Source organism: Sarcophilus harrisii, chromosome 1 (assembly GCF_902635505.1).
Source record: "Sarcophilus harrisii chromosome 1, mSarHar1.11, whole genome shotgun sequence".
Taxonomy (NCBI): Eukaryota; Metazoa; Chordata; class Mammalia; order Dasyuromorphia; family Dasyuridae; genus Sarcophilus; species Sarcophilus harrisii.
Genome location: NC_045426.1, coordinates 105,439,918 through 105,467,050, shown reverse-complemented (window position 1 = coordinate 105,467,050; position 27,133 = coordinate 105,439,918). Strand labels below are relative to the sequence as shown.

Below are 27,133 nucleotides of genomic sequence, written 5' to 3'. Positions count from 1 at the left end.
CCTGATTTGATAAAAGTGAGGTAGTATTATTTTAAGAATAAATTTAAAATAATTATATGCTTATAACATGTTTTCTAAAAGGTAATGATATATTAATTATAAAATCATTAACTCATAATATAATAAATATTTTTGAGGGGTTAGAACAGTATATTTATATAGTTACTTTACTATTTCATAAGACTTAAACTTTTAGTCTTTCCAAAGGAAACACATTCAGAATCCCTCTTTAGATTATAATAAATTAAACTGGCTTAGCAGACATGTTGCTGTAAAGATATTGGTTCATTTTCTGGCTCTATTGAATTAGCCGGTCAGAACTATGTTCATGTGGTCTAGGAGAAGGATTCCAGATCTTGGCTGCACTGACATTTGCTCTTGAGGGATAGGAAGAGAAAAACGGTTCCATAAGTTTCTCATCTGTTGGAGACATGAAACAATTTCTTGGCCCAACTTCAGGAGTTCCTTACTATTGATAATTTTGGCTCTGATGCTATTAGTAGGATCACTAGAATGTTGTAGGAAGGATGAAAGTGGGAAAGGTTAGGGATAGCATAAATGATACTTAACATTTTGGATGTATTTAAAACTGTTTTCTGTTTGATCAGAATTTTTTTTAATGATGCTAATCATTATTAACTATTAGAATCATATTTAAACCTACTGTGATTTTATAGATTTTTTTTTTGATGAACTTCAGTCATTATTATTATTCCCAAATTTTATTGGTTGATGAAAAATGAATATGTGAAAAGGGCCTTTCCTCAACTTTTCTTATATGTGTACTCAAACCAATATGAAACATTTTATTTTATTGTACACATTTTATTCAGATTTGGAGAGCTTTTCTCAAGTGGAGATTTTTGCTTTAAGGGGAATTGTACAGTTTCTAACTTAATTTTTTGCTGATATTATTTACTGAATATTTTTGTTTAAATATATACTAAATTTAACAACTTATTTGGAGAAAAAAGAAATAATATTTATAGTAAAACCAGATGTTAATACTGAACTAAATGTTTCAATTTTCAGGTGAAGTATAATCACAGAATATACTTATCTTAGTTTTTTAATGTTTTAATTTTGTTTTTAGGCTTTTTAAAAATATCATTTAGGTAGAAAATGAAATTGAGAAAAAAGCTTATTGTGAATTGGAAAACATGATTTGACCTTAGTTCTTTTGTTTACCATATAACCACCTAGATAACTCATCTAGAATATATTTGCAAAAACAAGTCTGATACTCTAAGAGAGCTTCAGCAGACCCAGGAAGACACTTTTAATAAAGTGGCAGAACAGATTAAAGCACAGGAGACCTCTTGGCAGAAACAAAAGAAGGATTTGGAGCAGCAGTATACTGAAGTCCTCCGAGAGGTTCAGATGAAGGCACAGGTATGCTACTAGAGCGCTGAAAAATGTTTGTATTTTTTTCTCCACACCCTACATATGGTTTTGGAACCATAATAGAATTCTAATAAAATTAAAACTAGTTTTGAGAATTACATACAGATACACACATATATAAATACATACACATATATACACATACAGACATATACATATTTTAATTCTTAATTGTGGTTTTCTTCAGAAAATGAAGATATGTGGTTAATGTATTCCAAATATATGTTCCTTAATCCTGAAATATTTCATCATTAAATTTTTGTCAGCTTAAAAGTATAAAATAAAATATCAGAATCATTCTAAAATTTCTCATAGTTGTAGTCATAGTAAATTTTTTCAGTGTTGGTTCCATTTGTGAAGAGTATATCAGTTTGCTGCCATTTTAATTTATTTCAAGCTAAAGTTTGGTTTATGATTTCTGTGCTTCAGTAGCCCCTTTATTGGCATTATGTAAATATTTTATTCATTTTTAAGTCCTGTACTAAAATAATTGACTTGGAAATATTTTTATTTTTATTTGAATTGGAGTGTGCAGAACTCATTTTGATGCTGATTATACCATACTTTTCCATGTATAAATTGAATATTTAAGAAATTGCTATTTTAGGACCCTTCGTAATCAAGATTATTATAATGACAATACAAACTTTTCCATATTTGACTCAATAGACTCATAGATTTAACTTGAGTATGAAGGTACTATAGCCTGAAGTAAAGATATTGTCTGTTTTTTCTGTGAGTCAGTACTTGTTTTCTTTATAGATAATGACAATGGACCTTAGACACTTGCTTGAGTGAGGGCCACAAGTAGGAGTATTGCCTCTCGTAAGGACCAGATTTGGAAGCCCACCGTAATGTGTGATGACCTTGTTTTATTTTGGCATTGGAACTTTTCTCTGTCCTTAGGACAACTGCTTAACCTCTTTGGCCTTGTCTGGCTTATTATAAAATCTGAGAACTGGACTAGATGACTTTTGGGAGCAAGAGTCTAATCCTTCTGATTCCATACAAATTAGGTTATTTTTTCTTTAAAAGGTCATGAAACTATCTTCAAGACATGTTTTAGGGGACCAGAGGTTGGAGTGATTGAAATCACTTTTTGGTCACTTACGTAAAAAAAAATCTCCATTAAGCCTGAGTCTGAAGTTGGCTAGCAAATTATAATGGGCGATTTGGTCTGACCAAGGAAATTTCCTTCTGTCAAGTGCTGAATTTTGTTAATTGTTGAAATATCATACTTACTTCATTCTAATATCAAACTTAAATTAGCAGTAAAATTGAGATGTGAGACCTAACCCATAATCACTTTTAAGGTCGCTTCCAATTCTTAATTGTGTAATAATGTATCATGGTGCCAAAACCAATTTGCCAACTAGTGCAGCTGAAACATTAATTAGACTTAACGTTTCTCATTTCTCAATCAAACTTTATTAATCATGTATATGCAAACATAAGTTTCTATTTTCTATTAAACAAGACAAACTTTAATCCCACTGGGAATGAACTATCAACTTGGTGGTTCTTAGAGCTTCCCAGTAAGCACATCTTATACTGGGACTCAGTGACAAAGATTCCTCTTTGCACAGCCATGGGTCATCTGTATCTTTCCATCTCATTTAGTCAACTTACTCCCTCAAGAAAATATTTGAGTTTCTGCAGATGGGCAATGGGTATTAGCTTGTACTCAAATTCTGATTTTGGTCAGGGACCTAATATTTTTTTATCAGTTAATTTGATTTGTGCCTAATAACTAATGGTAAGAGTGTTTTCTAAATTTTGCCGTGTGAGGATTCCAGTTTTATACATCAAATATATATTATATACATATATATTTTCAAATATTTTTTATTAGTTTTATGTGAACATACTCATGTTTACAAATCTAAACTAGATATTTTAATAGAAAACAAAGTTATAAGAAACAATTATCCAAACATCTTATCACAAGTTAATGGTCTAATGTCAAGGAAATAAATAGTTTCATTATAGGTACTATTATCCTGATGCTACATCCTGATTATCCAGGTAGGTAGATAAGTTATCATTTAATTTTACATCACTAGATCTGAGAAAGTAATTTCTAGTTCTAGATGATCTCAGATTGAAGGTTTCCTCACCTATATGAGAGGCTGCACCTATTCTGACCCATGTAAAAAAACATCTCAGAGTTTTTTAGACAGAAAGTTTGGACATGGTATGTTTATATCTTTATGATCTTAAAAGGGGAAGAGTAATACATGGAGAGAAGGGGGAAGAAGAAACATGGTTAGGGAAAATAATTTCACATAATCCGGGTATATGAGTAAAAATGTATCAAAAAATGAAGAAGAAATGGGGGAAGTGGTTGACACTCTCAGCTGCATTTGTTAGAGGAGGGAAAAATATGTATGCATAGTTGAGTAAAGGAATGTGTTTAATTCAACAAGTAAAAAGAAAGGAATTAGAGAGATGGTGGGCTAAGGAAAGAATTAGTCCTAGGAAAAACAAATTAACTAAACTTACTGTTCTGTGCTAAAATATTTCTAGCTCTTTCTGAAATGAGAAATAATGAGGACTTAAGGGAATGTGTACCAGAATGTGTACCAGTTAGGGAATGGCCAAACAAGTTATGGTATACAAATATGATGGAATACTAGTGTGGCATAAAAATATGATGAAATGGATAATTTCAGAGAAACATGAGAAGAACCTATGAACCAAGAGGACAATTTATACAGCAATATCATCATCATCGTTGTTACTAACGTCAATATTGTTATACAAATAACTCCTAAAGACTTAGGAACTCTGACCAGTGTACTCACCAACCATAATTATCAAGGACAAATAATAAAATATGCTGTTTACCTTCTGAGAGATAGGTAAAGAATCAGAATACAGAAAGCGTCACTTAGGTATTTATATATGGGTATGCATGTATATATACATGACCATAGATGTGTATGTTACCACATGTAGAAATGCTACCCATATATACATATCAAGACATACATATACCACACATGACCACATATTTCAGTGTACATTCTATATTTAAACACATACATACCTATATATATATAGGTGCATACACATGTAGTTATGTATATGTGTATATTCATGTGTATATATCTGTGTAATACAGATATTTACATATATATGCAATAAAGATACAAATGTATATTCCCATGAATGAATGATTATGGTCATGATAATAATAATAATTATTAATAATAATTAACATTTACATAGCATATAAGATGCTATATGTTTTATAATTATTAATGAATTTGATCTTCACAGTAATCCTGGAATGTAGGTATTATTCCCATTTTCCAGATGAAGAAACTGAGGCAAACAAGGGATTAAGTGACTTGTCAAGGAGGATATAGTTAAGTTTCTAAGGCTGGATTTAAACTCAAGACTTAGTAGTTCCAGGAGTAGTACCCCTATTTACTATGTCACCTAGCTGAATGTTGCAAGAAAGGATAATAAATTGACAGTTGATGAAGAAGATGCTATGGATTCTAAAGATATAATGGAAACATAGTAAGATATTCCTGAATGGTTAAAAAGAAAATTAAGAATTGTGAAAGTAAACTTTGTGTCCTGCATACAATAAATAATTAGTAGGATAGAAAGACTTCATTAATAGAAAAAAATTCGTGGTGTCAAGTTTCATCAAAAGAGAGAACTGATTGTCCTTCTGTTTATTTCCATTCCCAATGTAGAAGAATAGAAACCCCTCCCCCCAAAAAAAAATTAAAGGAAAATATAAATTTGCATTTAAACAAAGCTAACTGATCTCTTCATAGAGACAACTTGGTGATTGCTTGTTTCCTAGAAGAATACAGTAAGTTAGAAAACTTGAACATCAACTTCCTTTTCAGGCTTATTATGATATTTCTCATATTATACTTTGTGTTTTAGCAAGACCTGCCATCTTGCATTTCTTACATATATCATTTCATTTCTATTTTCTGTTTTGTCTCTTACATTTCAGAAGTCTTAACTATCACTAGTATAAATAATCTAATAGTAATTAATCTTTATTATTATTAGCTAATAGGTTATTTTTATTAATCCACTAAGCTAGAAGAATGAAATTTCTTTTTTTTTTTTAAACTTCAGTTTGTTTTACAAATCGTTTATGAGAAGAAAGCGTTTTATAGCAATTTCTTTTTGAGGACAACTTGTATGGAAATCTTGTTTTTGATACTTTACTAAAACTTTTACCTATGTAAGATTACCCCTTTGAAGATCAGTAGTGGAGAGGATAGATTTTATTTCATTTCAATTCAGTAAATATTTTTAAATTGCTTACTATGTTGTCAGGATTTATGCTACAGTTATTGAGATCAATGCAAGTAATTCCTTCCCCCAGACAGATTACATTCTACTGTGCATGGTATAATTATGTGTGATCCAAGATAAATTGACAATGAATAATAATAATTAAAAGGATCTTGGAATCTCATGTAATACCCAGCATCTAGCCTAGCCTTGGTAAGATTGGAGCAGTAATTGTAATTATATTGTAATAAAAACGGTGCTAAATTTAGAATCAAAAGACCTGTGATCACGATTCTCTTCCTCTTATTAGCTATACTTTAGATAAATCACTTGGCCTTTCTGATCACCATGCCCTCTGGAATATCATATTCTAAGCCCTTTGATTCTTTAATATAAAAGCTGCTAAATCTTGTGTTATCTTGACTGTGGCTTCTCAATACTCACATTGTTTCTGGCTACTTGCAATATTTTCTCCTCGTCCTGGAAATCTGGAGTTTGTAATATTCCTGGAAATTTTCATTGTGTGATCTCTTTTAGGAGATAATAATCAGTGAATTATTCCAATTTGTATTTTGCACTTTGGTTCTAGAATACCAAGAGAGTTTTCCTTAGAGAGTTTTTTTTCCAAGTTTCTTTAACATATGTACTTTTATTTGAATTGGTCTTAAATCATTGTACAGGTAAAGCTTCTCCCTTCCCCCAAGTACTGACACCAATCTCAAAACTTACAGGGAGATGTTGGGGGCAGGGAGGGAATTTATGGAACTTTTTTTTTTATAGCTGTGACAATTTTTTTTTAAAGAAAGGAACAAGTATTAATGTAGAATATGCAAAAGTTTTTTTTTAAGGATTACATAATTTACAGTGAAAGCAGTATTAGTACCTTTCCTCCTCCTTTCCTCCCCATTTGCGTTTTTGTTAAATAACTTCTTTGCTCTATTGGTAGATTGGTTGATAGAAGCAAGTAACTCTGTATAACAGTGCATTATACAATATTGGGAATGATGTATTAAAACAAAACAAACAAAACAAATGTGCAATCAGAGTCCTTGAGATGCATTATAGAATTTTGGAGATGTTTGCCTCGCATATATTTTGACTGTTCATTACCTTCATCATTCCAGTTTTTAAATCCTGAGTCAAGTGCCCAAAACAAAACAAAACAAAACAACTGAAACAAAAAAAATAAAACAAAACAAAAAGAACAAATAAAGCCACACCAATCTCATCTCTTTTGCACAGTCATCATGCAACACTTTTTAAAAAACCCTAAAAACCATAAACAATCCATTTAGAAGCATTTGTGGTAGACAGTGGAGGGCCCAGATTCATTATAGAACTGCCTGTTGATGCACATGTGCTGGAAGATGGATCCTTCAATTCAGAGTATGTGTGGTCTTATCTTTGTGCTGGAGTCTAGGATGTAATCTTCCTTGGCACACTGCCAGCAGTGCCTCGGTCATGGTGGTACCTCCAAGCAATATGGTTTTGGCATTTAGAGTCTTACAGGATCAACATCATGCTTCATGATTGAGTTGAAGATAGTTTCATGGATTCCACCAGATCCCTTAAGAATTGTTAGAAATACAAGAATAGTTGGAAAAGAGATTCTGGGCAGTGGAAGCTCTCATGGCCAATATGATAACCTGCCCTCAGGGGGCTCTTTCCAGAGAAAAGCTATCTGAGCAGTGGCCTTCTCTGATTCTAAGATTAGGGCAGCGTAGTAGAGCTCTCTGGTTTGGGGAGTGAAACTATACCCTCCGTCAGTCACATCACGGCCAGCCGGACCCAAAGGGAGAATCGCTCGGTGAAGGGCCTAACTTTGATAGATGGACACAAGATGGGCAGAGTCCATCACATCCCAGTGACATCCAGGGAGGGCTCAGTCCCTCAGATATAACTGAGTCACCTTTTCTCTCTTGACTCTCAGGGAAGCTGACACTCAGAGCTCATTGTAGAAAGCATGATGCTGGATCTTTTTCTCATCATCCCAGGTAGTGATAATATCATGTTCAGTGAGATACTTAAGAGGAATTCAGCAGAAAACCTTTCTTGCTTTGGGCCTAAGTTGTCTTGGGCATCTGTGGGCTGAGAGATCTGGAAACCACCATTGCTGCCACTGATTCAATTGCCCCAGGCCTATTCCTGTTTTACTGGGCTTGAGGCTGTACTGGCACATCTTGCGCATCTTGCATCTAGTTCTCTATCCTTACCCTGTTAGAACAGACCTTTCCTACTGACCTTTCAAATTGTCCTGGGCAGGAAGATTATTTCTCTCTGTCTTTTTTCTAGGTTCTGACACTCAGAAATTTATTTAGAGTCATTATTTAAAGATTAATTTGGGGGAGAGCTCAGGTGAGTCCTTGCCTTTACTATCTCAGATTTTTTTGTGGCAGTTGCTGCAGTACCCTGACCTGGTATTACACTGGTGTCACCCATTGGGGACTTGCATGTCTGGTACTATGCTGAGGGTTTGGGGTGGGGGGTGGCTGGCACTCTTGGAGACTAATGAGTTTGGCAGCTTACATGGTGCTAAGCTTGCTGGTAGAGGGTACCTGCTTGCCTGGGACTGTACCATATTTTGATAACTTTTTTTTTTTTTTTTTTTTTTTTTTTTAATTTAATAGCCTTTTATTTACAGGATATATACATGGGTAACTTTACAGCATTAACAATTGCCAAACCTCTTGTTCCAATTTTTCACCTCTTACCCCCCCACCCCCTCCCCTAAATGGCAGGATGACCAGTAGATGTTAAATATATTAAAATATAACTTAGATACATAATAAGTATACATGACCAAAACATTATTTTGCTGTACAAAAAGAATCAGACTCTGAATTATTGTACAATTAGCTTGTGAAGGAAATCAAAAATGCAGGTGTGCATAAATATAGGGATTGGGAATTCAATGTAATGGTTTTTAGTCATCCCCCAGAGTTCTTTTTCTGGGTATAGCTGGTTCAGTTCATTACTGCTCCATTAGAAATGATTTGGTTGATCTTGTTGCTGAGGATGGCCTGATCCATCAGAACTGGTCATCATCTAGTATTGTTGTTGAAGTATATAATGATCTCCGTCCTGCTCATTTCACTCAGCATCAGTTCGTGTAAGTCTCTCCAGGCCTTTCTGAAATCATCCTGTTGGTCATTTCTTACAGAACAGTAATATTCCATAATTTTCATATACCACAATTTATTCAGCCATTCTCCAACTGATGGACATCCATTCAGTTTCCAGTTTCTAGCCACTACAAAAAGGGCTGCCACAAACATTCGTGCACATACAGGTCCCTTTCCCTTCTTTATAATCTCTTTGGGATATAATCCCAGTAGTAACACTGCTGGATCAAAGGGTATGCACAGTTTGATAACTTTTTGAGCATAGTTCCAAACTACTCTCCAAAATGGTTGGATTCGTTCACAACTCCACCAACAATGAATCAATGTCCCAGTTTTCCCACATCCCCTCCAACAATCACATATTTTGATAACTTTTTGAGCATAGTTCCAAATTGTTCTCTATAATGGCTGGATGTATGCACAATTCCACCAACCAGTGTATCAGTGTCCCAATTTTCCCACATCCCCTCCAACATTCAGCATTATCTTTCCCTGTCATCCTCACCAATCTGACAGATGTGTAGTAGTATCTCAGAGTTGTCTTAATTTGCATTTCTCTGATTAATAATGACTTGGAGCATCTTTTCATATGGATAGAGATAATTTCAATTTCTTCATCTGAAAATTGTCTATTCATATCCTTTGACTATTTATCAATTGGAGAATGGCTTGATTTCTTATAAATTAGATTCAATTCTCTATATATTTTGGAAATGAGGCCTTTATCAGAACCTTTGACTGTAAAAATGTTTTCCCAGTTTATTGTTTCCCTTCTAATCTTGACTGCATTAGTTTTATTTGTACAAAAGCTTTTCACTTTGATATAATCAAAATTTTCTATTTTGTGATCAACAATGATCTCTAGTTCTTCTTTGGTCACAAATTCCTTCCTCCTCCGCGGGTCTGAGAGGTAAACTATCCTATGTTCTTCTAATTTATTTATAATCTCATTCTTTATGCCTAGATCATGAACCCATTTTGACCTTATCTTGGTGTATGGTGTTAAGTATGGGTCAATGCCTAGTTTCTGCCACACTAATTTCCAATTTTCCCAGCAGTTTTTGTCAGACAATGAATTCTTATCCCAAAAGCTGGGTTTTATCAAACACTAGATTGTTAAGGTTATTGACTATTTTGTCCTATGAACCTAACCTATTCCATTGATCAACTAGTCTATTTCTTAGCCAATACCAAATGGTTTTGGTGACTGCTGCTTTATAATATAGTTTTAGATCTGGTACAGCTAGGCCACCTTCATTTGATTTTTTTTTTTTTTTCATTAGTTCCCTTGAAAGTCCTGACCTTTTGTTCTTCCAGATGAATTTTGTTGTTCTAGGTTATTAAAATAGTTTTTTGGGAGTCTGATTGGTATAGCACTAAATAAATAGATTAGTTTAGGTAGTATTGTCATCTTTATTATATTTGCTCGGCCTATCCAAGAGCATTTAATATTTTTCCAATTGGTTAGATCTGACTTAACTTGTGTGGAAAGTTTTTTGTAGTTTTGCTCATATAGTTCCTGACTTTCCCTTGGCAGATAGATTCCCAAATATTTTATACTATTGCCAGTTACCTTAAGTGGAATTTCTCTTTGTAACTCTAACTGTTGGATTTTGTTAGTGATATATAATAATGCTGATGATTTATGTGGATTTATTTTGTATACTGCAACTTTGCTAAAGGTGTGGTTTATTTCTAATAGATTTTTAGTAGAATCTCTGGGATTCTCTAAGTATACCATCATATCATCTCAAAGAGTGATAATTTGGTTTCCTCATTACTATTCTAATTGCTTTAATCTCTTTTTCAATTCTTATTGCTGAAGCTAGCATTTCCAATACAATATTGAATAGTAATGGTGATAGTGGGCAACCTTGTTTCACTCTTAATCTTATTAGGAATAGTTCCAGTTCATCTCCATTATATATGATGCTTACTGATGGTTTTAAATAGATGCTACTGATTAAGGAAAAGTCAATTTATTCCTATACTCTCAAGTGTTTTTAATAGGAATGGATGTTGGATTTTATCAAATGCTTTTTCTGCAACTATTGAGATGATCATATGGTTTTTGTTAATTTGGTTATTGATATAGTCAGTTATGCTAATAGTTTTCCTAATATTGAACCAGCCTTGCATTCCTGGTATAAATCCTACTTGGTCGTGGTGTATTATCTTGGGGATGATTTTCTGTAATCTTTTTGCTAATATTTTATTTAAGATTTTAGCATCAGTATTCATTAGGGAGATTGGTCTATAATTTTCTTTCTCTGTTTTCAACCTACCAGCTTTAGCTATCAGTACCATGTCTGTGTCATAAAAGAAATTAGGTAGGAGTCCTTCATTCCCTATTTTTTCAAATAGTTTATATAACATTGGAATTAATTGTTCTTTAAATGTTTGGTGGAATTCACATGTAAAACCATCTGGTCCTCGGGATTTTTTCTTAGGGAGTTGATTAATAGCTTGTTCAATTTCTTTTTTCTAAAATGGGACTATTTAAGCAACTTACTTCTTCCTCTGTTAATCTGGGAAACCTATATTTTTGAAGATAGACATCCATTTCACTTAAGTTGTCAAATTTATTGGCATAAAGTTGAGCAAAGTAACTCCTAATTATTGCTCTAACTTCCTTTTCATTGGTGGAAAGTTCTCCCTTTTCATTTTTAAGACTAACAATTTGATTTTCCTCTTTTTTTTTTTCTAATCGATTTACCAAAGGTTTATCTATTTCATTGTTTTTTTCATAAAACCAACTTTGTTTTATTTATTAATTCAATAGTTTTTTTGCTTTCAATTTCATCAATTTCTCCTTTTAATTTTAGAATTTCAAGTTTAGTATTTGATTGGAGATTTTTAATTTGGTGTTTTTCTAGCTTTTTAAGTTGTAAGCTCAATTCATTGATCTCTTTCTCTTTTATTCAAGTAAGCCTCTAAAGATATGAAATTTCCCTTTATTACTGCTTTGACTTCATTCCACAAATTTTGGTATGTTGTCTCATTGTTGTCATTCACTTGGGTAAAATTATTAATTGTGTCTATGATTTGTTGTTTCACCCAGTCATTCTTTAGGATGAGATTATTTAGTTTCCAATTATTACTTTTTGTTCTATTTACCCCTAGCTTTTGGTTGAATGTAGTTTTTATTGCATCATGATCTAAAAAGAATGCATTTACTATTTCTGCCTTTCTGCATTTAATTTTGAGGTCTTTATGTCCTAATATATGGTCAATTTTTGTTGTGCTGAGAAGAAAGTGTACTCCTTTCTGTCTCCATTCAGTTTTCTCCAAAGATCTATCATACCTAACTTTTCTAATCTATTTACTTCTTTAACTTATTTCTTATTTGTTTTGTGGTTTGATTTATCTAATTCTGAGAGTGCAAGGTTGAGATCCCCCACTATTAAAGTTTTGCTGTCTATTTCTTCTTGCAACTCTCTTAACTTCTTTTTTAGGAAGTTAGATGTTATACCATTTTGTGCATGTATGTTTAATACTGATATTGCTTCATTGTCTCTAGTACCTTTTAGCAAGATATAATTTCCTTTTTTATCTCTTTTAATTAGATCAATTTTTGCTTTTGCTTGATCTGAGATAAGTATGGCCAACCTTTTACCTTTACTTTATATGTATCACCCTGCTTTAAATGTGTTTCTTGTAACCAACATATTGTAGGATTCTGGCTTTTGATCCAGTCTGCTATCTGCCTCCGCTTTATGAGAGAGTTCATCACATTCACATTTTCGGTTAAAATTACTAATTCTGTATTTCCTGCCATCTTATAAAAATTGTCTTTAAACATTTTACGTAGAGGAGGAATTGTACTTGTTCTTTTTGTCCCTAGAGAATGAAATCAGGGGCAATGAAGGAAGTTGAAAAGAGGTAAATACAAGTTAGAGGCTACGAAAAACCTGGTAGCAGTTAGAACTATACCAAAGTGTATTTGTTGTCACAAAAAATTGTGTGATCCTCTTCCCTGGGGTCATCAGCACTATTGTTCTAATATCTCTTTTCCCCTTTATAATTAAACTTCAATAGTCCATTACAATAGATATCTTCATGTTTCATCAATGCATTTGTAATCTTATACAGGTTGTTTTATTCTGTTTGGGGATGTGTGTGTGCTGATGTATCTCTTGTTGATAAGGAGATACATAGTTATCCTATAATGAAGCTTTTCACCTCTTTAGACCTCCTCATTGTGACACATCAATTAAACTTTTGCAATCAACAATAAAAACAAAAACCCAATAAATACCTTTACCTTTTTTCTTCTTATTCTCATCTGAATCCTTTAGAATACTATCACTGCTAAATTACTAGTGATCTCTTAATTGCCAAATCCAGAGGACCTAATCCTCATTCTTCTTGACCTCTTTTTTGTTTATCACCCTCTTTTATACTATCTTTTCTCCAAATTTTTGAGATAGTTTTCTCCTTCTACCTTTCATATTCCCCTTTCTAAATATCTTTCCTGGATATTCCTCTAGATTAAACTCTCTTATGGTAGGCTTCCTTCAGAGTTTTCTCCTAGGTCTTAATCTCTATTCCGCCCTACACTACTTCACTTTGTAATCTCATCAGCATATCTGAATTTAATTTTTAGTTTTCTTTCTGAATGTGGATGGCCTTCTCTACCCTAAATACATTGGAATTGTATTACTGAGAAGAATTAAATCTATCAAAGTTGATCATTACACAGTGTTAGTGTTACTGTATACAAAGTGCATGTGGGTTCTTTTCATGCTTTTCTGAAATCAGCCTACTCATAATTTCTTGTAGACGAATAATACTGCATTATATTCACATACCATAACTTATTCAGCCATTCCCTAACTGATGGGCATCCACTCAGTTCTTTGCCATCACAAAAAGAGTTGCTACAAACATTTTTGCACATGTGGGTCCTTTCCCCTCTTTTATGTCTCTTTGTGATACAGATCCAGTAGTGACACTATTGGATCAAAGGGTATGTACATTTTGATAGCACTTTGGCTTAGTTTCATATTGTTCTCCCGTGTAGTTGGATCACAACTCCACCAGCAATGCATTAGTGTCCCAGTTTTCCCCCACATCCCTTCCAACATTTATCCATCTTTTTCTGTCATCTCAATAAATCTGATAGGTAGGAGGCACAATTATCAGAGTTGTTTTTCTCTAATCAATAATGATTTATAACATTTTTATATGACTATAAATGGCTTTAATTCATCTGAAAATTATTTATTCAATGCCTTTGACTATTATTTGGAGAATAACTTACATTCCTATAAATTTGACTCAGTTCTCTGTTTTAGAAATGAGACCTTTTTTAGAAACACTGAATGTAAACTTTCCCCCCCAGGTTTCTCTTTCCTTCTGTTCTTGGCTAAAAAACCTGTTAATTTGTACAAAAACTTTTAAATTTAATATGATAAAAATTATCCATCTTGCATTTTATACTGTTTCTCTATTTCTTGTTTGGTTGTAAATTCTTCTCTTTTCCAAGGATATAATTTCACTTTTGCAACACTTCTCAGATATGTCCCTTTCTCTCTTCTGACATTGCCACCATTCTGGAACAAGCCCTTATTATATATCTGGACTATTTCAATAGCCTGGTACTTGGTCAATCTGCCCAAATTTCTCCTCACTGCAATTCATCCTTCATTTAGTCCTCAGTATGATTTTCCTAAAGCACAGGTTTAATCATGTCAGCTTCCTCCTCAGAAAACTCTACTGGCACCCTCTTTTCTCCAAGGTCAAATGGTTTGGCATAAAAAGCCCTTCATATTCTAGACCCCCTCCTACCTTTACAGTCTTCTTATACTTTACTCAGGCCACATACTCTTCAATCCAGTGACACTGGCCTCCTTGCTGTTTCTTGAACAAGATAATCCCCTTCTCAGGTCTAATCTTTTTCCCTGGCTGCCCCTCATGCCTGTAAGGCTCCCCTTCCTTATCCTTGCCTCTTGGCTTTCCTTTTTTTTTAAATTTTAACAATTATTTTATTTTCAATTCTAGGAACCAAACAAGAATTTCCATAATATAGTAAAATAAAAAAGAAGATTGCACATGAAAGTGCAATTCTGTCATGTTCAACTTCCTATTCCCTCCAGATAAACAAACAAATATACAACATCCTCCCTAGAGATGGCTACTGTTAGACAAAAATAGGTGTGTATATGTATACACACACATATATATTTAAATTATTCAGTAGATACTTTTATTCATTTCTCTAGCATATCTTTTTATATGGCCTTTATTTTAAATTTGTGTTTTCATAATAGTCAAAATGATTTAATTGTTCAAAGTTGATCTTAAAACAATATTGATGTTACTGTATATAAAGTTCTTATAGTTTCGCTTATTTCATTCTTCATGATTTCATGCAGGTCTTTCCATGCCTTTCAAAAATTGAGTTCATAATTTTTATAGCACAGTATTACATCACAATCATATGCCACAACATGTTCGCGAATTGATTGATGAAGCCATTCCCATATTGATGTGGATCTTTGTAATTTTCAGGGTTTTTTTTGACCAATAAAAAGAAAGCTATTCCAAACTTCTTGTTCATTACAGAGTTATAATCACTATTTGTGAATTTCTTTCCATCTTATTTTTTACTCATAATTTTCTTTGTCAGCCTCTCTTTTTACCCTATCCCTGTTACATCTTCTCTCCCTGCTTCTTCCTTACCCTCCCAATCCCCACTTCACCCACCCTTCCAATAGACCTCTTATACCCTATCCTTACTCTCCAATCTTAATCCACACAACCCTCCAAAAGTCTTCCATCCTCTCCCCTCACCCTCCTAAATCCCGTTCTACACATCCCTCTAAAAATTTCTCCCTCATCCTGTTGCCCATTTTTCTCATCCATATGTATGTTCACAAGATTTCTACATCCTTCTAGATGTATATATTGTTTCTTCTTCATATGAAAGTAAGGTTCCAGCATATGCCCTTTATGCCATTTGCTTTCTCTTTTTTAGTTATTATTTTCACACCCTATTTTTATATTATTGCTATCTTTTATCTTTTCCTACCCTGTTATGATACAGGAGCCACTTCCCAGTGGCTGCTGGAGGTATAACAGACCTGTAGAATGAATCTCTTCATGTGAGAGGATGATGATAATACAAGGAGACTGAGAGGCAGTTGAGTTCTCTGACCTCTCTCCTGAGAGACAGTTGCTGTTCTCTGACACTATCCAATATTGTTTTTTAGATTCACCCATTATAAATAACTTAGCCCCAACCTTCCTTTCAAACTATCTTAATAATGATGACTGGTTTAAGAATACTTATAACATTTACATATATAAATGTAAATATATAATAAGCATTTGATCTTAATGAATGCCTTTTAATTAATCTTCAGTATTTTCCCAATTTTTCTTCTAGATCTTTTATATCGAATTTTCCAGTGAGTTCTGGTCTTTTTATTATAAGTACCTGAAAGTCTTTTAAGTTTGTCAAATGACTTTTTTTTTCCCCCATTAAAGATTATACTCAACTTTGCTGGGTAAATTATACTTGGGTGCAGCTCCATTTCTTTTGCTCTTTGAAATATAATTTTCTAAGACCTATGGTTTTTTAATGTAGAAGCTGCTAGGATTTGTGAAATCCTGACTAGCTTTCTGCAATTGTTAAATTTTTTTTCTTGTTTTCTTTACTTTCTCCTTAACTTGGGAGTTTTGAATCTTGGCTACGGCATTCCTGTAAGTTTTCCTCCTGTAATGTATTTCAGGTGATGAATGGTAGGTTGTTCTATTTCTACTTTACTTTCTTGTTTTCAAACTTAAGGGCAATTTTCCTTAGTAATTCCTTGTAATATAGTATCCAGATCAGAACTTTCAGGTAGTCTTCCTTTATCTGAAGACTTTCCTGTCTTCTCAATTCTAATGCTTTCAATTATTTCTTATCTTGCTTGTTCTCTTCTCCATTAGATTGTGAGCTCATTGAGAGCAGAGACCGAGTTTTACTTCTTTTTATATTTAGCACTCAGTATAGTTCCTGGCATGTGTTACTTAATAACTATTTATTGATTACTTTTGACTGACCAAAAATTAACAAAGGTAATAATTACATATGTTATGATTTTTTCTGGTAGTTTCTTTAATAGTTACACAATCATTAACAAGTTCTTACATTCTTTGGACTTTTCCCACATATATTTGCTCTTAATCCAGCATATTATTCATTTTGTTAGTATTTTCAGATTGTTTTTTAATTATACAAGCTATGAATACTTTTTGTGAAATACATAAACACATAATTGGTTTTTAATTTTGGTTTACTTAACCTTTGGCAATAGATTGTGATGACTTCTGTTAAGAAAAAAATAAGGTTAGGCTTAATTTTCAGAGGAAATTAGCAAAATCTTCGGTTAGCAGTAGGTCTATTTGTTAGATGAATTTTGACTAGCACCTAGAGGGTGCTAGTATCAGAACAGGAGAAGTTATATGGGGAGACATTTCAGAGATGACTTATTTAGAATATATTATCAATGAGAATTACATAATAACAGTAATGTTGTAATGATGGTGAACTATGAAAGACTTGGCTACTCTTAATCAGTATAATGATCTAAGGTCATTCCAAAGGACTCATGATGAAAAAAATCTATCCATCTCTTGAGATAGAACTTAAGAGGCAGCTAGATGGCACAGTGGATAGAGTGGTGGGCCTGAAGTCTGGAAGATTCATCTTTGTGAATTCAAATCTGATCTCAGACACTTAACTAGCTGTGTGATCTTGGGCAAGTCTTAATATAACCCTGTTTGTACCTCAAGTTCCTCATTTGTCAAATGAGTTGGAAAAGGAAATGTCAAACCTCTTCAGTAACTATTACAAGGAAACTCCAAGTGGGATCAAAAAGAGTTAGACACTACTGAAAAATGATTGAACAACATGAAAATTTTTCTAGTAGAGACCAATATGGAAATGTTTTGCATAAAATCATGTGTAAAATTAATTGTAATTGCCTTCTCAGTGGGTAGGGGAGGGATTTAAAAGGAGGGAATTTGGGCTTAAAAATTTAAAAAGAAAAAAATGCTAATAATAAAAAATTAAAGATATTTTTAAAAGAGTGTACTATGCTTTGTACTACAAGAAAAATAATTAGGCTGAACAAAATAATAAAATCAAAATTAAAGTGAAGGAAGCATGAGAGATAACATATAAATATATGTATATATACACAAAACTGTGGACAAAATTTATCTAAAATATGTTGATGTTAAATGTCATACTTCATAATTTGTGACATAAATTCTGTAAATTACATGGAAAGAAAACCAAACAGTCTATAATTATAGAATATAGTATTTTTGTTGGTAAGTGTATATATGTGTATGTTTTCAATGTATTGTTTGTTGAAAACATTTTTGCTTGAGACGTAATTAATCTTTGAATATATAAGTAGGGGGTTGACTGCAAAGCAATTAAGAGTTCACCTTTATGTTCCCTTATCCAGCTGCTGCCAATCTGTCCATTTTATTCTCTCAGGTTTTCTCTAGTTTTTTGTTTATCCTAATTGAACTTCTAGAATTAGTTTGGCAGAGGATTTGGGCTTTTAATATGACTGAATTCACTTACATCATTCTTCAAATTTTTTTCCCCTTATTTGGCATAAGTGACAAGTAGAGGGCTAGCCTGTATGATAATTTCAGTCTTAGTCCAATGCCACCTCTGCCAATTTTTGTTATGTTTTGAGATTTTCCTTGTTGAATTATAAATTTTAATTTTGCTATACAGAATCAAATTCCATTTTGTAATCAGCGAATGAAGTCAAATGTGTGACATTAAGGTGCGTTCTGTAGAGAATGATTTGTGAAAGTCTGTTTGTTCCTATTTCATATTTTCATCAAGGAAGCCCTTGATATATATGTAGATCATTTTCATAAGGATGAGAAAGAAAAAATAGGGATTGATAGTTTGATGTTCTTATCATTGTACTTAAGAGAAATAATATTATTTGTGATTTTTCTTTTCTTTTGAAATTTTTTTCTTCCCTCAAAGTATCTTGTAGGAAAGCAATCCAGTGATACTTTCATGATTGTCTTCTTCATTATGGTTATCTTTATGGTCTACTTTTTAGCAGTCTTCATTACTTTTTATGTGCTATTTCAACTTTTTTTTTAAATGTGTGACACACCAGAACCTGAGGTGTTAGTATGCAGTTTACTGAAGATGTAAAAGCATAGACATATTTGGTCCATTTTACTGTCTGTTTTCCTGCTGTCAATTTTACCCATTATCTACTCTTGAAAACATGGTTTAATTGGGTCTCATTCTATTCTCTTGTTTTTGCTTCGTTGCTTTTCATTTTTATGATGCAATACTACTTGTAGTCTCTAAACATTTTGCTGTATAGTATTTCACAAATGAATTTGCCTTCTCACATAGTCTTATACTTGACTGCTACATTTCTTTTCTTGTTTAAGATTTGAGGGTCTTTAATGAATGTGTTAAAATTGTATGAGATTCAATGATATATAATCAAAGATAAAATGCTTTTAAATAACTCCTGACTTTTTACTATCATGTGGAAGTAGAATAAGATGATGCTCACGAAAGGTACTTGTTGCTGTCATGGAGAATGTCTCCTACAATGTCTAGTTGAAATAGGAATTCTTTTTTTTAACAATGTGATTCTCCAAATACTCATCTTTCTAGATGATATGCTAAAAATATTATACCTAAATATTTTAGGGCCTTTTAAAATAAGATTATAGGATCATGGTATTATAGATGCTCAGAATTACTCAAATTTTTTTCAGTGGATTAAAAAAAATGCATTTTGGTCAAGACTGTCATATTAGTGGATATCTAGTTCACTGAGTTAGTACATTAATGTATATAGCTTGGATAGACTCTGAAGATAAATGGTGAATTTGGCTCATATTTCAAAAGGAGAAAGAATGCAAGCTAAATTGCATTTGAGAAATTCTCACAATCACAAACTGCTTCTTGATGTAAAGATCCATTTCTAACAAGAATGTTGTTCTAGTGATGCTGTATGGTACAAATCTTAGACATTTAATCCCCAGTAAATGAAAGATATCAAAGACAAAAGGATTATGATGAGATCCATACTGGTTACATGTAGTTGATAGTGTATTTCCAGTAATGTTCTACATGCAAGGAGTATTTTAAAATATATTATTGTAGAAATGTGTTGGGAAAAGAAGGGTGTTGGTCATATGGTTAGAATGAGATAGACAGCCCAAGTGTTGCATTAAAAATTGCCCAATATACAAAGGAATAGAAGAAGGATTTCTTTGAATCTTCAGTGGATTATCTAAGTATCCATGAACAAAAATTTCAGAGTACGAGAAGTCACAGATGGCTTGAAATCTTGAACTATTGGAGGGAATATTCACATTAGTAAGATAACTAAAATATTGCTATATGAAAGTATTTGATTTTCTTAGAGATCTGAAATTCAGCTAGGATTACACACTACTCAGCAGAAAAATAAATTGAAATCTAAATCTAACAGTATTTGTTTCTCCTTCAGTAATTTCTTGATACTTAAGCCAAAAACTTCTAAGAAGTGGGGGTAAAATGCAAATAATTAAACGATAGTTCTTATATTTCAGATTTCTTTTCAGTTCAGTTGAGAAAAGTTTGGGGGATTTTAAAGCTTTGGTCTAGAAGAATGACAAGGCAGTTGTTATAAAACACTTGTTTGTTTTTGGTATTCTGGGGAACTTCAAATTGTCTATCTTGTCCTTTTCCCCCATTATCTTCTCTATTCACTTTGCCTCCTGCCCCAAGTGAGTAAGAATGTAATCAAAAGAATGAATGAGCGGGCTGTTGTTAGCTCATTTGGTATAGAGAAGCCCAGGGTCTGTGCTGTTTCTGTGCCAGCAAGGGACAAGGATCCAGTTACTAAATGATTTGAAAATGTGATTTTTGTTTTGTTTTGACCTGAATGAAATATTTTTTGTGTAAGAAAGCCATTATAGGAAGCATAGATACTATTTGAAGTAGGAATATTAAGTAGTGAGGTATAAGAGAATCAGCGACATTATTCATTTAAAAAAAAATTTATGTTCTTTTCAAAATAATAGGAACTCATTCATGTACTAGTTGAAGTTGGTATAACAATTCCATAAGAATAACTTTGTGAGGTTGATAGTGAAAATATTATCATTCTCATAAATATTATTCATAGATAAAAATGAGGTGGAGATCTGGTACCTGGACTTAGGTTTTCTGAACATATTCAGTGGTCTTTTGACTTTTTATTGTGATGCTAAGTGAATGTATACATCTAGAATATTCATTACAGTACTGTACAATTCTAATGTCCAACTTTATGTGGAGTTTTTTTTTTTTTTTTTTTTTTTTTTTTTGGTTAGGAGACTTTAAAATCAAAGTGTATAAAGGAAAAATTGTTTCCCTTTTGTTTTTCTATATATATACTAAACCATTACACACACACATATATAACATATCTCTATATATGTACATATATAGTATATCTCTCTATATAATATACTTCTATATGTGTGTATATATGTATATATATATACACATATACATACATACATACATATGTTGTCATAATTTAGTGCCTGTATTTTTTATAAGAAGATGAAATAGCTGGCAAAAAATGTATCTTATATATAACAGGAATTGAATAACTATGTATTTTTTGGTCTTATAATGTATTTTCATGAAGGTTTTTTATTTTTATAGAAATTTCAAGAAATTGCTGAAAAAAATGTGGAAAAATCAGCCCTTATGGAAAAATCCAATGAACAGTTGATTCTCGAAAATTCACAGTGTAAAAATATGTTAACTGAAACTCAAAAGGAACATTCATCCCTACTGGCAGCCTGTGCATTAATGTCTGGTGCTTTATATCCTTTATATAGTCGATCATGTGCCTTGTCAACACAAAGAGACTTTCTTCAGGATCAGGTTAACACGTATGACATGCTCAAACAGGAAATTAGAACTCTGGTTCAGGCTTTGTCTGATGTGGAAGAAAAGAAGCAAAATGAAGCCAAGTTAAAGAAAAAACATTTCAAAGGATTGATATGTGTATTCCGGAAAGGTGTTATTGCTGTTTTGGCAGTAAAAAGATTTCAGATTCTTGGCCAAAAGTGTGGCTCTCTTTTTACGTGGATGGAAAGCTTCAAAGAAGGCATAGGAATCTTAGTATGTACAGGAGAACTCAAAGAGAACCATAATTTGACAAGTAAGATAACTATTCCTTTCCCCTATGTACTTTACCTGTAAGTTAAATATAATTTATGAATATTCCTAACAACATTATGAAAACTATTTTGAAATATACAAGAATAGAATAATATATATGGCATGTATATGTGTATTTTATTTCTTGTATATGAACAGGAAAAAATGTTGACAAAATAGTAGTTGCTTTTCATAGTACATTAAACATTTTTATTGTTTATACATTTGAGTCACATTTTCACTGGAAAATGAAGTGATAAAAAATTTGCAAGTCTCCATTTATGGCAATTATACATTTTACAGAATAATTTCAGTGACTTTAGGAAAGACAAAGAAACTAATGTGTAAAATGTCCAATGTATGTTTATTTGAGTAAAAACTACTTGAAAAGTCTTCTTAACTTTTCCAAGTAACAGTCTATTTGAAGCTATTTTTAGAACAAAAAAACCCCACTCATCTCTCTTCCTCCTCCAACTTTTAAAAATCCTTTTACACAGCAACTTAAGTGCTAAGAACCTTTTCTTCTTTATTCACACTCACACCTTTTTTGGCCTCATTTAATATTAAAAGCATAAATAATTGGTACCAACATCTAAAATTTCTTGCAGAACATTAAACATTTGGAAAAAATTATATGTATATTTTACTTTAGTTTATTTCTAAAACAGCTGAACACCACTATTATATTTAAATGTGAATTTTATCATATTTTATGACATTTCACTTTGGTTTTCTATTCACGCCAGGACACCGAACAGAGCAGATGCGTTGTCTTCAAGCAGTTAGTTGGCTTACTAGTTCTGAACTTCTTGCTGCAGTAATCAATTCTATGGCTGAATTGCAGGAAGTGGTTTGTAAAACAGGTAACATATTTTCATTTCCTAGAAAAAAATCTTTTTAAAAGAAAATGACCAGAAATACTTTGTTGTAAATTGCAATTTATTGTTTTAGTTAGGAAATATGTAAATGTGTTTGTCCTCCTCTAAAAAGCTTAAGTCTGGGTATTTACCTAAGTATGTGTAAATTAATTGATAGGCTACAAAATACCAAGTTGTTTATTTTTATGGGAAATTAAATATGAATTCAACTTGTTATCACTTAATTCAATTAAATATTGATTAAATTCAAATCAAATCAGTCTTAGTCTGTTTTCCTACAATACTCGATTTCCTAATGGAAAGGATTAAAAAAAATTGATTTAACTCTTAAGTCAGTGTTTATTTCTACTATGCTTTCTTTTCCTGCATTTTTGCTCATAGCTCTAATTTTTAGAAGAGGATGAATTTATCAATTAGCTATCCATCTTTTAAAAAAATTTTCAGCAATGTATTTTTACTTGCATTTATAATTTTAAGTAGAATCAATCAAAGTAGATTGCTGCTCATTTTCATTAACTGCCAAATCAACTGCAATAAACAGTTAACAGTTATTTGTAGTTAAGTGTATAAAATATATTCTAAATCCAAAATCTATGGTGATTGATTTTGTTATTTTAATTTCAGAAGTTTGTGGGTTTCTCTATATTTGTCTTCATCTTTTTTTGTGTTTACTTTATATTTTTGTTTACCTCCCCAAATAATTTTTCATTTGTTTTTTACAGTATTTGAAGATATATTTATCTTAAAAAAAACTTACTAAGAACATTGAATATGACATTTTTACTGATGATTTTTCTCACTTCCATAATCTACTATGACATTTAATTTATTCCTAATCCTAATTTTTGGAGGATGGTAGTTTATTACTTAGCAAGTAATAATTTTTAAGAAATAGCATATGCTTCTTTGAAAAGACAGTCATTACTGTTTTTCTTTTTCAGTGTGTGCGTGCTATACATCTACATGGGTAATATGTAGGTTATATTTACTGTGAATATGTAGGTTACATATACATAATATGCTTCTATATTATGACTACTCTTACACACACATCTATGAAGGTGTTTCCAAAGTAATAGTTCTGAAATTGATTTGACCAATGATATCTATATGAAAAGTCTGTACTATGTATCATATTTGATATTTTTAAGCAACAAAGCTCATTGTAATATATCCATTTTGGTATTCTTAAAGACATAAGAATTATTACTTTATAACTATTCCTTACATAGACATTTATAGTGAATTTTTTTACTTAGGCATATGCTTCAAAATGAGTATAGGCTATTTGTATCTCTATGAAAGGGTAAAATACTTTGTTGTCCAGTGAGCTGCTTTTTAATACTTAAATACTAAAGTATTTAATACTTTAATGCTAATTTAATACAATTAATACAATAAATTGCACTTTAATACAACTAAAAAACTTTTAATACTTTAATACCAACTCAAGTTGGTACTTGAGTGCTGTACTTTTTTCATTTTTTAATTTGTGAGGTAGTTAAAAAGGTTTATTATCTATACACATTATAGAGGTGGTATATTTTACACAAAATAGATACTAAATTCATTGAATTTAGTTAAATTAAAAAAAAACCATTGAATTATAAATCAATAAATTGATTTCTTAAAAGAATTTGTGCTATTTTGATGATAGAAGTTATAAAATAATACATTTGGGCTACTCTAAAGGTAAATATATTCAAGTTTTTAATGTGACAAATAGGTTACATATAGGAAGCTTTAATTTGTTTGAAGCCAATTTCTGCCCCCAGGGTAAAATTATGTAATAAAACTTAACTTCTATGTCAAAAAGTCCTGTATCTTGACTATAGCTACAGTACCCCACTAATAATATAATAACTAATTATATTTATTATTGATTTTTCTCCTCATAAAACTACTATGAAGTCTAAAGAGATGATATTTGTGATACAATTTTACTTTGTTAGAGAAAAGTATATATAAATAATAAACATTATTACTTTTGAAGCTATAATTTTTTTATTGCAAGGACATTTGATCAATGCTCAGACCACTTAATCATCATTTTTTTTCCTTAGAAATATATGTTGGTTTGTGGGTTGTTTTTTAAACTCCTATTTTCAGATGAAAATACTGATAGAATTTGTTTACCGGAGTTGATATAAATTATAGGACCAGAATAAAGTTGGGCTGACTTGGCTCTTTTTCTTGAAATTAGAAATCTAGACTTGGGTACTCATAATGTGAAAAATGTGAAACAAAATGTATTTTCAGGATAATTTTAATAATTAATAGTCACATTTACTGGGAAATCTCAATATTTCAAACTAATAAAGTTGGAGGGAATCAATTTAAGTTAGACATTTCAAGGAAAATCACTTTTATAACTTAAATACACATGGAGTAACTTGTACAAAACTAACAAACTATGGGCAAATAATGAACCTTTAAGACTATAATGAATAGAAAAGAATAATCTGCAATTAGCATATTGATTATAGTATAGGACTTGAAGACATCTTTTTCTTCATGAACTTTCCCTGACTATTTTCAGCCTTGCTGAATTCATAGCTTGACATCAGTCAAGTAGCTACTTCTAATTTAATTATTAATTCCCAATATTAAAATTAGTTGGTAGATCCAATATCTGAACAGTTTTGTGGCTTTTTATTCAATACTCATCCCAGTAAGATCTGTTCTATTTTATGTCTGGTTTCATGTTTGCAGTCATACTTTTCAGTACAATCAACATTTACTAAGTAATTATTATGCATTAGGCATTATGTTAAGTGATAGAGTATCATTTTAATCAGAGACATGGTTTACCCTAAAGTTCACATTCTAATGAATGAGCCAACATGCAAAAAATTGTATGTACAAGATAATATATACTGCAAAGGAAGACTATATATGGGTAGACAAAGTCATTCTGGGCAAGATGATATTTGAACTGAGTTTTGAAGAAAGCTAGGATTGCCAGAAGGTGAATGTGAGGAGGGAGACCATTCTTAATGTGGGGGACTGCCAGAGAAAAGTCACTGATTTGGGAGATAGAGGATCTTGCATTAGAATCATCAAAAAATTACATGGAGGGGAGTCAAGTATAAGATGATCAGAAATTTAGGGAGAAGTTAGGTATAAAAGGCTTTAGAAGCTAAGCACAACACTTATATTTGATCTGGAAATATAGAGAACCACTGGAATTTGAGGTGGTTGTCTGGGACAGTGGGTGGGTTGTATATATATTTATGTGACATGGAGACAGAGAGACCAACCAGAAGACTTTGGTAGTTACTCATAAAATAATAAGCATCATCAGGGTGGTGTCTGTCTGAGCATTAAGAAGTTGAGTAGAGAATAAAAGTGTTAAGAAGGTAGAAATAACATTACATGGCAATAGATGAGACATTTGGGGTAGTCTTAAGTGAGGACTTGAGGATGGCACAAAGTGAGGACTATGAGGCTGGCTGTCTAGAGAAGTTACTGTGTTCTTCAGAGTAATTGGGAAGATCTAAAAACGAATATTTTTGGGGAAAGATAGTGATTTATGTTTTAGACAAATTGAATTTGTGTTGTTGTCTATATAAGACATCCAGTTTCTGATGTCTAATGGGCAATTGATTAATCTTTCATGACTTTAAACTGTACTTTTTTTTTTTTTATTATATATGTCTGGAAATCTTCATCATAGATTTGGCAATTAAACCTTTATAGGGAAGAGGAGATGGCACAAGGCAGAATCTTGAGGGATCACAGGATGTTGACCCTGCATAAGAAAATCAGACATTTAAGAGAAGAATCAGGAAAGAATAATGTCAAGGAAATCTAGAATGAAGAAAGTATCAAAGAGCAGATTAGTTCCATAAAAGTTAAAAAAAGAATGAAGATAGAGAAAAGGCCAGTATTTTGGCAGCTAACAACCCATTTGTTACTTTGGAACGAGCACTTTTGTTCTAAAGATGACATTACAGAGAGTTTAGAATCAAGTGGGAGAGTGTTGCCAGTGCCAAGTTTTAATGGCTTTCACAAGGTGTTTAGCTGAGAAATAGAGGAAAAAGAAACTTTATACAATCAAGTTAGAGGATTTTTTTTTTTTTTTTAAGAATTGGATGAACATGTTTATTGGCAGCAGGGAAGCAGCCAGTTTGGGAATTAGATTGGGAATTAGAGAGCAGAGATATGATGGAATGGAATCACTTGTGAATGTGGAGGGTTTTTTTTTTTTTTAATAGACAAGGAAGAGTGACCATCTCTTTATGTTCAAGAGAAGT

At 32.0% G+C, this 27,133-nt stretch overlaps 1 protein-coding gene across 7 annotated transcripts in view; it reads left to right on the top strand.

The window, feature by feature from the left end:
* The window catches only part of CCDC171 (coiled-coil domain containing 171), a 418,598-nt gene that overhangs the window by 175,594 nt on the left and 215,871 nt on the right, over positions 1-27,133 (top strand). For all 7 annotated transcript variants that reach the window (XM_031961543.1, XM_031961537.1, XM_023497955.2 and 4 more), the window contains 3 exons: positions 1,204-1,392; positions 21,496-22,000; positions 22,746-22,862. In XM_031961543.1, the coding sequence (XP_031817403.1) occupies positions 1,204-1,392; positions 21,496-22,000; positions 22,746-22,862 (811 nt within the window). The remainder of the gene's footprint in view (positions 1-1,203; positions 1,393-21,495; positions 22,001-22,745; positions 22,863-27,133) is intronic.